Genomic DNA, 13,252 nt, shown 5'->3' with positions numbered 1-13,252 from the left:
TGAGAATGAATTTGTAACATATGATCAAATTTTATCATGTGGGCCTGACCCTAGAGGTTCACATGGACCTGATGGAGGTTAAATCAAACTCACCTCCATCGCCTGATTAATCGCAGGAACGTTCCTCAGGGAGATGATTGCTGGGACGATGTTTAGAGCCCGGTACTCCATAATAGCAGCAAGAATGGCATCGTTGTCCTGAGACGCCCCATTGGTGAAAAAGACGGCCACCTTCCTCACCATGAACCCAGCTCGCACTCGTTTGAAGATGTTCTGACCCACAAAGCGCATGGCGGCGCCCAGCTGGCGTTTGTTGGACGTCCTCTCTAGGGCGATGTTCTTCACAGCTTCTATCAGCGCAGTCTTGCGATGGTATTCCTGGAAGCGGATCAGGTACTTGGTGTAGGCGTTGTATCCAACCACAGCCACGCGAGCGCCTTGTGGACAGTTGCTCTCAGCGATGCTCAAGTCCTCCAGCAGGTGGAGGAGGGCGGAGCGCTGCCTCTCGAAGGCCGTCGCAGTCACGTCGTCAGACATGTCCAAGCCGAACACCAGCTCGGTGGGGTAGGCCGGACACTGCGACTCACCTGGAGGAGGTAACGTCAGGACAAGCTGAAGTGAAACGACCGTTTCAGACGGAGGAAACACGTTCAGGCCGATTAACAGATACTCAAAGACGACTAGTTACAAGTTACAAATGACTTCTGTTACTCAGTAAAATCCAACAAGCAGTCGGAGACATCCGTCCAAATCAACAGTTTCAGATAAAAAGGTGCAAATATGTTACTCTCGTCCCGATGAGCTCACTCAGTCGGCATCTGTGGACAAAGTCTTTGCGCCGTACTCACCATGTTTGTTCTCAGTAAGAGGAGACATACGTACCGCATGAACAAGCTGTGTGAAGGAGAAACACATTATCAGAGCGCTCATACTCTGCAGTTTGTTTTCACAAACGTTTGTTTTAGTTTCCATCCTCTACATAAAAACTCATAAATAAACAGCTGATCATTTTTTTGCAAACGTGTTTAAATCGATGACACTTACCACAGTTGTCTCTGATTTTGTTGATCAGTTCACATTCCTGAGATGACAGAAAATGTTCTTTGTAACAACATATGTTATTTTAAACAGGTGAAGCGATTTAAAGGTGGACTTACAGACAGGCTTCTGCTCCCAGGAGGACCTTTTGGGCCCTGGATGGAGGAAAAACAGAGATTATTGTAAGTTTATTTGGGAGGGTCAGATAATCAAATGTGACTTTTATCTGTGGCTTCCACAGGGTGATGACACCAAGACCCGCCTCCTTTACACGGTGCCAGTTTTACTTTGACACCTGTGATTCCTCCCTGACAACTGAACAGGATGCAGCGTTACTGCTGGTATCATTTCTGAATCTGCCAATCATGGATGGATCTTGTGTGATATCTGTTCCTATGGACAGTGATCCCAGCAATTTGTAATGCTGTGTCATTACCAGCTTTTTGAACTGAAATCGTCCATCAGTAATCAGGACGTGCTCTAGCGGCGTCCTCCTCTTCTTCTTCTCTCAGCTGCTTTCTTTTGGGGTCACACGGCCACCTGCCTCCAACTCACGATACCATCCTGCTGTCACAGCAACCCTCTGCATGTTCTCGTCAAATACATCCATGAAACTTCTATGAGGTCTTTCTCTTTTCATTCGCCTGGCAGCTCCATCTTTTAATATATTCTCTGTCTTATTTAGTTTAAAAACTAAATAAGCCTTTGCTTATTGGAAGATTTGCTTAGCAGATAACAATTTATCATTCAAAGAATTATTACAGACCTGCTAATGAGAGTGAAGGTAGGCAGGTGAAGATACAGTTTAAACTTACTTTGTGTCCTGGATATCCGTCACCTCCAGGCTCACCTGGTTCTCCTGGCCTGCCCGAGTTCCCCTGTATGGGTCACACATGAATCACAGAAGAAGCAAAAAGCCAACGTCTCAGTGACGTGACAGCAAAGAAACATTTCTTACCCCACGACCCCGGTTCCCCTTGGATCCTGGATATCCTTTTGGTCCCTTCGCACCTTCGTCGCCCTGAAGACAAAACGCCGAGTCTCAATCACCGCAGAGTCCAACATACTTCTAGCTTACTTTGGCTGAACCACATGGTAGTATTACAGTTTCAGTGTGTGGAAAATGGAAGGACTCACCGGTGAACCAGGGTAACCAGGAAAACCAGCATCTCCCTGTACAGAGAAAGGAAGAAGCAACGATTTCACGATTAAGACGGCAAAGACGACTTTCTAAAATGTTCAGCCACATGTGTAAGTTTGTTCGTACAGTTTTACCCACATCATCATCCAGCTGAACAGCACCAAAGACTATGCAGATGATACTAAGCTGTATTTTTCCACTAAGCCCCAAAATCTCAACAGCCTCCCAGACCTCAATCAGTTCACCGCTGCCAGTGAAAAATGGACGAACGTTCCTTTATCTGAATCCTGGTAAAACGGAGGTTCTTCAGGTTCTTATGAAAACTTGGGAGGGAACATAAATTACAGATTCTGCCAGCACAGAGTTCGGGTGAGGGTCACCAGTGACACAAACCACAGTGTAACCTGGGAGAACCAGAACCAGAACATCATCTCCTCCATCAAACTGAAACTAAAATCATCTGGCGCTCTTCTTACTGATTTTCATTGTTGATGAAAACAGAATTCATTCATTTTTTGTTGGTTGATGTTAAATTAAGGTTCAGCTCTACCTTGGAACCTTTCGGTCCTTCAGGTCCAAACCCGTCACCACCATCCAGACCCTGAACACAGAGAAAGTCACAGTCATGCATGAGATAAATGCACTGAGTTATAGATATATGTATATACACAAACTCATGTTTGGGATCCTACCGGCATGCCTATGGGTCCCGGTGGTCCCAGAGCACCCTTCACACCTGGTTCTCCTGGTTGGCCCTGAAATACCAACCATGGACATTTCAAACCTTCTGCTTCTTTCAGATTTTTAGAGTTTCTCCATCAGAATTTACACGACCATCCAACCAAACCCTGCAGAAATATCTTTCCATTTATGAATTAAAAAATAAATTATATAAATTATTCTTATTTTAAACTTTTACATGTAAATTGCTGCTGTGGTTTATGGCAAAAGCGCGGGGCCTGTAGGGTTTGTAGTTGGATAAGGGTTGGGTTTAGATTTCTAGCCACGTGCTACATGTGCATTTGGGTCAAAAGCTTTCCAATTGCAAAGAAAGGAAGTGATGTCACGCACCTTCTGCCCACTAGGGCCACGACTTCCGGGTAGCCCCGGTTCTCCAACAGATCCATGTTCACCCTGTGGGAGGAGCAGAGCTGTTTACTCTGTACAAACACTGAACACTCTTCATGTTGCAGCCACTGGAAAAACCTCTAAAGCCTTTAAATGTCTGAGACCTTTAAAGCAACATGGAAACGAATAAGAAAATAAAAATGTAAAAAAGGAACATTAGTGTTTTCCCTCACATAAAATAGTGCTCACTTTAATCAGACACATAATTTAATAGAAAATCAGTAAATCATATTTGAGCTCGTTGGTCAGTGATGCATGAATGCAGCGTAGTTGATGAACTAACCTGATTTCCTGGAAAACCAGGTGTTCCTTTGGGTCCAGGTTCCCCATTATCCCCAGCAGGGCCCTGCAGGGTCAACACAGTTTGATAACTGGTGATTATTTACACCTCTGCTCTTCCAGTCAGAGATGACTGAGGGCTAGTCTACATGGCTGCAGACTATTAGTCATCTGTAGTATGTTGATAATAATATTTATGGAACTACTCCTTATTTGCTTCCTTCTACAACAAAGTGCTCTAAACTTACAAAAAGTGTTGGAAAAAATAATAAAATCAGAAAATAAAAAAAGAACAAGAAAAAAACAAATGACAGTAAAATATTGAAAAAAAGAAAATACGATGGAAAGGTCAGGATACACAGCAGCAGCAACTCATCGATAGAGGGCGCTAGGATACCGACTGTGGAAAAAATTACATCAAAAAATAATTACACAAATATGACAAACACAACAAATCAGTACAATTTGGTCATACAGGATGTGTGGCTGTCTGCACGCGCTGCCAGAATCCTAACTATGCTGCGAGTCTGACATTTTTCAGGCACCAGCGTCTGAGGCTAAGTACTCACTGACCAAACGGAATACCTGCCTTAAGATTTTGGTTGGTGTCATGTGAGCGCTGTGTGGCAGGCAGTGGGAGGAGCCAAACGCAGGACTCAAAACTCAAAAGAATTAACTAAGGCAGGCAAAACACCAAATACAAGAAAAACATAACTCAGACGTGAAACTTGACAACCGAGAACTAAGAAAGTGAGGAACAAGGAACTAAGAGCAAGGAAAAGCAGGCACGCAAGCAGCAACGGGCAAAGGGAAACGGCGGAAACACATGGCGAACCTGGGAGAGATCAGACATGATGAGGTGGGAGGAAGGAAAACAGGTGACTAAAACCAGAGACAGCGCTTGTACGAGAGAAGTGACAGCGAGGGAACAAACTAAAGCAACAAGAAGCTCAGCACTACAAATGATTAACCTCAGAAGAACGAGGAAAGTAAACAAAAGCAAACGAGAACATAGGAAACACTGTTAGTGTGACAGCAGGACACCTCAGCATCACTCACACATCGTCACAGCACAGCCGCTCTCGTCTTAAAGAGCGCAGGATTTCATATGTTGCTTTGAGAAAACAGTCTAAGGAGCTGTGAAAGAAAGCGACTGGAGTTCTTTAAGTTTCTTGAAGACGTTTCACCTTCGTCCCTCCTACAGCTTTAAAATGGCTCTTTTAGAACCGAAGAGCTTCTGGGACGAGAGGTGAAACTTCCTTAGACGACCCTCAACTGGACGACGGAGAAGCTACACAGAGACACTCAGGTAACTGTGACCCACACGTGTCTACACAGTGGAAATGCTCCTGTCTGGTGTTATTACAGTGTTTGTGTTGATTTTACATTCATGTTTTTCTTTCCTGACCTGTCAGGTGTTTGACCCATTGGATCGACCTGATTGTAACAAGAAGCTGGTTGGACAGCACTTGAGCCTGTACCAGGATCTGATCTGAGCCATGTGATTCAGGATAACGGCTTCAGCGTTCAGAAGGTCCTTCATGAAGTGATTTAAACGTAAAATCTAAAATGAGATGTGATGCGACCATGACTGCAGCAGTGGCTCTTATGTAATTTGCCATCACTAATAGCAGGAAATGTGGTGTGGATAAGTGCAGTCATGTTTTGGGGAAGTACGATGTGAAGTTGACCTTATTCCAGATCAACAGTGAGTTTGTGTCTGTGTGATACCTCCTAATGCTTTAGCTCATCACATGGACGTACGGCAGCCTGAATGTGCAGACTGTGAATATCACAGACTTTCTGCCTACGTGAACACTGCCCATGAGGCTGTTATACAACATGTGTTCACAAATATACTCCACTAAATGTGAAACAGCTTTTGTTAAGTGACTAACTAATAGGTCTGTGAAGGTTCTCAGTCATCCAGGTCATCGTAGTCTAAGGAGCTTGGAAAGAAAAGCGTCTGGACTTCTTTGGGTTGCTTGAAGACGTTTCACCTCTCATCCGAGAAGCTTCTTCAGTTCTAAGGTCAAATGGCCGAGAGTCCCAGATTTAAACCCAGTGGGAGTATCCCCCCAAAGAGGGACAAAGGACCCCCTGGTGATCCTCTAATCACATGAGCCAAGGTGTGAAAGCGGGTGTGGGACCTAATCAGCCAGGGTTTCGGGTGAGCTCATTGTTAAACCTGGCCCCACCTTGTCATGTGAATTCCTGAGGTCAGATGGCCCAGGATGTGAGTGGGCGTTAAGGCGTCTGGGAAGGGATCTCAAAACTGGATTATAGATGGCAGACAATTGGTGTCGTAAACCACCGCCTCTGTTCAAAGATGGTCGCTCACAGTGGACATAGATGGCTTCTTTCACTCCTCTTTCAAACCATCTGTCCTCTCTGTCCAAAATGTGAACATTGGCATCCTCAAAAGAGTGACCTTTATCCTTAAGATGCAGATGGACTGCTGAGTCTTGTCCTGTGTAGAGGTCTGGGCATTCCTCGCTGCACTGTACAGCATACACCACGTTGTGTATGCTGTACAGTGCAGCGAGGAATGCCCAGACCTCTACATTGGAGAGACCAAACAGCCACTTCACAAGCGCATGGCACAACATAGAAGAGCCACCTCCACAGGACAAGACTCAGCAGTCCATCTGCATCTTAAGGATAAAGGTCACTCTTTCGAGGATGCCAATGTTCACACTTTGGACAGAGAGGACAGATGGTTTGAAAGAGGAGTGAAAGAGGCCATCTATGTCCACTGTGAGCGACCATCTTTGAACAGAGGCGGTGGTTTAAGACACCAATTGTCTGCCATCTATAATCCAGTTTTGAGATCCCTTCCCAGACGCCTTCATGCCCACTCACATCCTGGGCCATCTGACCTCAGGAATTCACATGACAAGGTGGGGCCAGGTTTAACAATGAGCTCACCCGAAACCCTGGCTGATTAGGTCCCACACCCGCTTTCACACCTTGGCTCATGTGATTAGAGGATCACCAGGGGGTCCTTTGTCCCTCTTTGGGGGGATACTCCCACTGGGTTTAAATCTGGGACTCTCGGCCATTTGACCTTAGAACTGAAGAAGCTTCTCGGATGAGAGGTGAAACGTCTTCAAGCAACTTTAAGAAGTCCAGACGCTTTTCTTTCCAAGCTCCTTTGACTGACTAACTAATACCAAGCAGCACTGCAACTGCATCCTATCTGGCTTTGTGGTTTGACAGAGAAACAAATGTGGAGAACAGATGATTCCTCTTTTCGTAAATAGTTCCACCGAATTTCTCTGGAAGTCTGTCCATGGGCCAAATCCAGCACAAATCTGCCAAATCCAACTGAGCGACAGCCAATGTGTAACCGGAGTGATGCAAAAACACAGACTAAACTGGCACCACTGATCAGTACTCGAGTCCTGTGAGGATTTCTGCCTATTCAACTAAAACAAAACTGCTAAGGAATAATGAGTACAGTTACTGTTAATGATCTTTCAGGAATTTAATGCTAAATCCAACCAGATGCAGCCTGTTGGAGAACATTTACAGTTTACTGCCTCAGCTGTAAACTCTGTTACTCTGGCTCTGAATCATGGCTCTTGAACAAGTTGAGACTTCAATATTTGAAACAGCTTATTGTTCCAACATATCAACGCCGTGGAGATCCCTTTACAGGCCCTGCAGCTTGAACACGATGCGTAGTGGTTACACACAGTTGTGGTCAGATGTTCATCACGGGTATGAATTTCAGGTCATTTTGGATTTTTAATAATTTCTTTGAACTTTTTCCAGTGTGCAGCGATTGTAGAGAGCGTGCATCAAATGGATTTTCTCTAATCCACACAGGCTCAAATATAAACAAACATACACCCACACTAAAATTTGGCTAAATGTCTCAAACAAAGTCGTTCACAGATGCTCTTGGTAGCTGTCGATAAGCTTCTGGCATAATTCTGGCTCCATATTTGATCACTGTTTTTATCAGAACTGAGGACTTGACCAGAGGACTTGGTCCAGAGGGTGTTCCCACTCTGAATGACCGTCAGCGTTCCCACAACATTCACAGTGAGAGCAGAGATGTGAGAGGAAGGCTGAGTGCGGGGAGGAGGGGTTAAACTACAGCAGAGGCAGGCGCGTCTTTTCTGACTTAAATATGTTCGGTCTCACAAGTAAGGTCAACCTGGCGTGCGTCCAATCACAAAGCAGATGGTTACGACAGAACTGAACTCTCACCTGTGGCCCAGCAGCACCTGGGATACCGGGAGGTCCTCGATTTCCTTTCTCACCAGGTGACCCCTGCAAACAGAGTCAGACGTCTGTGTACAGTCACAGATATACGGTATACTCCTGATGTTGCTTCACATCGTCTTCTACCTTCTCACCACTGGGACCTCTTCTTCCATTACGACCCTGCACAAGAAAAAATGTCACCATCATCATCCTGAATTGTTTCTGCAGCACCTTCCTACCCGAGTCTCTGTATGAGGATCACTGCTCTTCTGATTGCACGCCTCATGAAAACAGCTTTTCTTAGAGAGAAACAGAAGAACGATTTTTCTGAGAAGTCAGAAATCTCACCGGGTTTCCATCTAGTCCACCTTCAGCCCCGTACCCGTCTGGACCAGGATCACCCTGTGGATTAAAAAACATTCTGATAACTGCATCCATCCATCCATCCATCCATCCGTCCATCCATCCATCCATCCATCCATCCATCCATCCGTCCATTCGTCCTTCTGTCCGTCCATCCACAGAATTATATATTTTGGTCAAAATATTATAATAATATTATAAATTTTATAATATAATACTATAATATAAATATTATAATATTATATATATTTTGACCATGTGGCCTGCCTTTCCCCAGACTGTACACCAGAGAAGGTCATGGCTACCACGGTGTCAGTCACTGGTTGGTAATTTCAACTTTTTGGTCGTTGCCATCCTGAGTGAGCTACTCAGAACCAGCTCATATAGTCTTCACTCATTTGTGATGTACATCAGGTGGGCTTATTGATTTAAAAGTAAAATGAATCACATTTTATTCAGACGCACTTGAAATTAGCAACTGGAACCATAAATATACAAAAAGTGTTCAGCGTTGGGGTGAGTAGTACGCTCCTTTTCTCATAGATTTCTATCCAATCAGACCAGAGGAGTCGCCCCCTGCTGACCTGTACTGGCTTCATGTTCATGTTCAATCACTGGCCACATATCTGATCCGCCAATCACGTGGCACTAAATTAATGCATATACTGTAGGTATATATGAATGTTGGAGTGAAAAAGTGCTTGTGTGAATGGGTGAATGAGGCATGTTGTACGAAGTGCTTTGAGCATTCAGACAGAGTAAAAAAGTCCTATTTTAGAATCAGTCATTTACAGCCTGATAAAAGAAAAATCAGCTTTCGTTTCTGTAGATAATTTACAATAAACTAATGGCATCATGGCGGCTTACGTTCAGCTTTTACATAAAGATACAGGTGTGTCTTACTGGTCTCCCTGGGCTGCCGGGGTCTCCTTTGGGTCCTGGTCTGGTGTTGTCCACACCCGGGATGCCCTGTCAGACAAAAACAGTGTTCGGTTCTTGAAGTGGAGCTTCCAGCTGTTTCCCAGCTGCGATCAGCTGTCGGGCTCTCCGACAGAAGAAAGAGCCGATATTACAGTTTTAACTGACATTAGTGACATTTAAATCTTTAAACACACAAAAACATCCTCAGAAAACATCGACATGCAGATTTCTGCCAAAAGAAGTGATGGGTCGGGTTTTTATGGCAGCACGACGTTTGTGGATTATTGTTGTAAATAAAGTGTTTTATGAGTGAATGAAGTGTGTGATCACGTAAGACTGGAAAAGCTTTTTTGCATTTGTTAGAAAGATCAGAGTGACACAGACAAACTACATGATCAAATATCTTCACCATAAGCTTTTTACCAATTATAAAAATATATGCAGAAACTATCGTGGCTCAAAGTGTTGGCAGTTCGTCTTGTAACCGGAAGGTTGCCGGTTCGATCCCCTGCTCTGTCTGTCCTGGTCGTTGTGTCCTTGGGCAAGACACTTCACCTACCGCCTACTGGTGTTGGCCAGAGGGGCCGATGGCGCGATATGGCAGCCTCGCTTCTGTCAGTCTGCCCCAGGGCAGCTGTGGCTACAACTGTAGCTGCCTCCACCAGTGTGTGAGAGTGAATGAATAGTGGAATTGTAAAGCGCTTTGAGGGCTGCACAATTTGTAAAAACAAAAAACCTGAAATATCAAAGGTTTATTTTGCTTTAGCAGTCTGATTGACCTTTGTAAACTTGACCTGCCTCCTCCTCTTCCTCCTCCTCCTCCTCCCACATATTAGATAATTAGGCGAAAAAAGTCCATGTGACTGCCGACTTTTCTGAAATGAAAGCACCGAAACTCACCGGGTCTCCTCTCAGTCCCTTCTGTCCTTTCAGCCCCTTCTCGCCTCCTGTCCCCGGGATACCCTAAAGATGATATTTCAGCCTGTCAATCAACCTAGCCAGAGGTCAGAGGTCAACAGCTCACAGCTTCATTTTTACGAGCTGAAATCAAAACACATTTAAAAAAACGAAAACAGAAACAACACACAACAAAAACAATAACAGTAAAATGGATCAGTCGTTTCATTAACAACGATCAGAGCTGATGCAGCACGAAGCAAAGAAACTTTGAGTGGTTTTTGTTTACTGGGTTTCCCGGCGGTCCTCGGTCTGCTTTCAGTCCCCTGTGTCCCGTCTCTCCCTGCAAACAAAACCAGAAGAACGCGTCATCTCCGTCTTTATCTCGCTTCTTCTTCCACAGTCACGTGACATAAACCATCATACTCTCCTACCATGATTTGTAAATCACCAGGATAATACAGCATGTGTAAATGTTAATATAAAGAATAATTTTCATATTTAATAATTCATTTATCTAATTTAAAATTATATGTATAATTTAATCCACAGTTGCATTCAAATGACTATATTGAACAGCAGGAAGCGTGCGAGTCCACACGGAGCCAGGTGATCATCAGCTGGTGTCAGCATGTCTGTGAAAGCAGTGTTCAGGTGTGTGTTAACACATTACTGAGGAACAGAGGCCTCAGTCAGCGAGCAGTGGGACATTGTCCTCTGGACAGCCCAGATGTTTGTCAGGCTACATTCTGTTTCAGTCACAAAGAGGAGAAAAATCATTACAATATTAGCCTCAGCTAATGTTAGCCACTCCAGGGCCTCCTTGACTCCCCACTCAAACCAGTGTGTCCACTGGCCTGTAGGCCCCCGACAAAAACAGAGTAACGGGGCGCACGCTGTGCCAGGATTTATACATCAGGGAGACCAAACCACCTCTGCCTCCCCCCCTCCCACAGCTCCCGGGAAGCTGAAGACAGCTTCAACCGTTTGTGTGTTGAAAAATAGTAATTTTCTTGTTGTAACAATAGAAATCATAATTAGTTAGATTACTAGTTAGTGAAAAAGTAACGGCGTTAGCAACGCGTGACTGATCAGAAGGCCTCAGTCACAGATGTTCATACCTGCTCTCCATCGATCCCGTTCAGTCCATCCTCGCCGTCGTCCCCCTGCAGCGTTGGAGCAGAATCAGCTGTTACATCTCACTGCTCAATCTATGATAAACTGTCACTTCTCCAGTAAATGCAGCAGTGTCAGCAGACCTCAGTCACTCACCTTGTTGCCTGAGATGCCTCGGTAGCCCTGCAGATGCAAGCAGCAGATTTAGTGGTAAAAGCTCTCATGTTTGACTTTTTCAGCCGGCTTCACAGGAATCTTTCAGTTATTTGGATTCGATTAATTGTCTGATATATTTAATATTTGTGTGATATATTTATAACGAACTATAAACAAACTTGTTTTCATGATAAGAACAAAAGTTAATACTAAAAATCAGTCGTCACACAGTCTGACATGAAAAACATCTTCATAAACTCGTCTGTTCGACTGCAGCGTCATTTTCTCTGCGGCGGTACGTCATCGATTAATGATCAGACTTCAGCAGTGCTCCTCTCAGAGGTATGACACATCGCGTACCTTCTGTCCTCTGCTTCCAGGACAGCCCCGGATCCCCTGAAGTCCAGGAAGTCCAGGAGGACCTCGCTCGCCCTGCAACACAAAAGCAAAGTGAGCGCACTCTGGTTCGAGCTCTCTATCTGCTTCATCCTGTAGGTCCATCTGTCAGTTATCATGTTATATGAATAATATCTCAAAAATACATTTGCATTTAAATAAAATGCAAATGTCAACTGCTTTTAGGTAGCCCCCATAAACAGGAGCAAGCAGTTGGCAATTGTGGGGAAAAAAGAACTCCATTTTAACAGGAAGAACCTGCAAAACTCAACACAAACTACAAAAAAGAGAAAATTCAAAATAAATAATTAAAAGCAAATTTTTTTTTAATGGAAATGAGTTTGAAGTTTTTCAACCAGATTCGAGATCCTTTATTTGTCACATGCATAGTTATACGAGTACAACACGCAGTGAAACGTGTCCTGACACGCTGCTCGACTGTGCAGAAACAGAGAACATTATGTACAAATAAGTGAATTCAATAAAATAAAACAATCTGGAAATTTTTACATTGAAAATCTGAAAATGTACATTGTGCGAGTGTCTCGTTTACAGCTGAAAGAGGTCGTGGTGGGATGAAGTGAGCAAAGAAGCACTTACACTGACTCCTTCTTCTCCCGGGAAACCCGGATGACCCCGCTCTCCCTCCTCACCCTGTTTATAAAGCAAACACACTCAGAACCATCAGAAAGAAAGCAAAGGGCTGGAAAACCTTCAGGAAACATTTCACAACTAATTAGATTAAGTGGCAGCTGGTCAGTAACGTGATGTATTAAAATAATATTTTAGAGGCAGAGTTTATGATATTTAGACAATCAGGTAGCACGTCATTAAAAGTGATTGTGTCACGGACACCAGAGCAGCTCCGGCTGCCGTCCACATGAACAGGTTAAAGCTCCATCGTGCAGAGAGGAGCTCTTTTAAAATGCACTGAGGCAAAGTGGAAACTGATCTCAGGTCAGACCCATCTACACATGGACTGTGTGGATGGGTCTGTGGGAGAGGGAGCATCCGCCCTGTGGAGCTGGCAGCTGGCACATCTGGACAGGCTCCGTCAGTGCTGAAAGCTACACACAGGTATCAGAGCAGCATCTGCTCTGTGCAGACGTGTTTTTCAGATGCGGCCTTCATGTTTGAGTGGGACGATGCTAAAGCGCAGAATGCATCAGTTGCACCAGCACGCCTGCAGTCCAGACCTCTGACCTGCTGCTCAGAGTCGTTCCGTTATTTTAGGTTATGGGTGTTATTTGACTGGAGGCATAACTCACAGACACACGCCATTACTCCAATGAGAGTCCTTTTCATCTCTCTCCCCCCCCCCCCCGACCACAACAACCCAGCAGAAACGTTCCTACCTCTTAACATTTACCTGATACTACATCCCCCCTACTAAATAGGATGCATAGCTGGACTGGCCATCGGGCAGAACCGGTATGTCCGATGGTGATTTTTCATTTTTATGGGCCGATGGGTTTTTTGGTTTTTTTTCGGGACACAGTTTGTCCCGTACTTCAGCTACAATGAAAAAGACACAAAGCTGCAGTTATTCTGCGTCTTTATGCTGCAGCTGCCTCTCCTCCTCTCATTCTCTCCCCCTCTCTC

At 44.6% G+C, this 13,252-nt stretch overlaps 2 protein-coding genes across 4 annotated transcripts in view; one reads left to right on the top strand and one right to left on the bottom strand.

The window, feature by feature from the left end:
* rpp25l (ribonuclease P/MRP 25 subunit-like) overlaps positions 1-13,252 on the top strand; it is a 110,609-nt gene that overhangs the window by 53,716 nt on the left and 43,641 nt on the right. The window lies entirely within an intron of this gene.
* Positions 1-13,252, bottom strand: part of LOC134635876 (collagen alpha-6(VI) chain-like) — a 62,129-nt gene that overhangs the window by 11,954 nt on the left and 36,923 nt on the right. For both annotated transcript variants that reach the window (XM_063485512.1, XM_063485513.1), the window contains exons 14-34: positions 12,251-12,304; positions 11,615-11,686; positions 11,255-11,281; positions 11,104-11,148; positions 10,272-10,325; positions 9,986-10,048; positions 9,068-9,133; positions 8,150-8,203; positions 7,946-7,981; positions 7,805-7,867; positions 3,591-3,653; positions 3,251-3,313; positions 2,872-2,934; positions 2,730-2,780; positions 2,176-2,211; positions 1,997-2,059; positions 1,854-1,916; positions 1,158-1,193; positions 1,045-1,081; positions 883-894; positions 94-587 (exon numbers count right to left, since the gene is read on the bottom strand). In XM_063485512.1, the coding sequence (XP_063341582.1) occupies positions 94-587; positions 883-894; positions 1,045-1,081; positions 1,158-1,193; positions 1,854-1,916; positions 1,997-2,059; positions 2,176-2,211; positions 2,730-2,780; positions 2,872-2,934; positions 3,251-3,313; positions 3,591-3,653; positions 7,805-7,867; positions 7,946-7,981; positions 8,150-8,203; positions 9,068-9,133; positions 9,986-10,048; positions 10,272-10,325; positions 11,104-11,148; positions 11,255-11,281; positions 11,615-11,686; positions 12,251-12,304 (1,515 nt within the window). The remainder of the gene's footprint in view (positions 1-93; positions 588-882; positions 895-1,044; positions 1,082-1,157; positions 1,194-1,853; positions 1,917-1,996; positions 2,060-2,175; positions 2,212-2,729; positions 2,781-2,871; positions 2,935-3,250; positions 3,314-3,590; positions 3,654-7,804; positions 7,868-7,945; positions 7,982-8,149; positions 8,204-9,067; positions 9,134-9,985; positions 10,049-10,271; positions 10,326-11,103; positions 11,149-11,254; positions 11,282-11,614; positions 11,687-12,250; positions 12,305-13,252) is intronic.

This window comes from Pelmatolapia mariae, linkage group LG10_11 (genome assembly GCF_036321145.2).
Source record: "Pelmatolapia mariae isolate MD_Pm_ZW linkage group LG10_11, Pm_UMD_F_2, whole genome shotgun sequence".
NCBI classification, from domain to species: Eukaryota; Metazoa; Chordata; class Actinopteri; order Cichliformes; family Cichlidae; genus Pelmatolapia; species Pelmatolapia mariae.
This window is presented reverse-complemented; position numbering and strand designations above follow the sequence as displayed.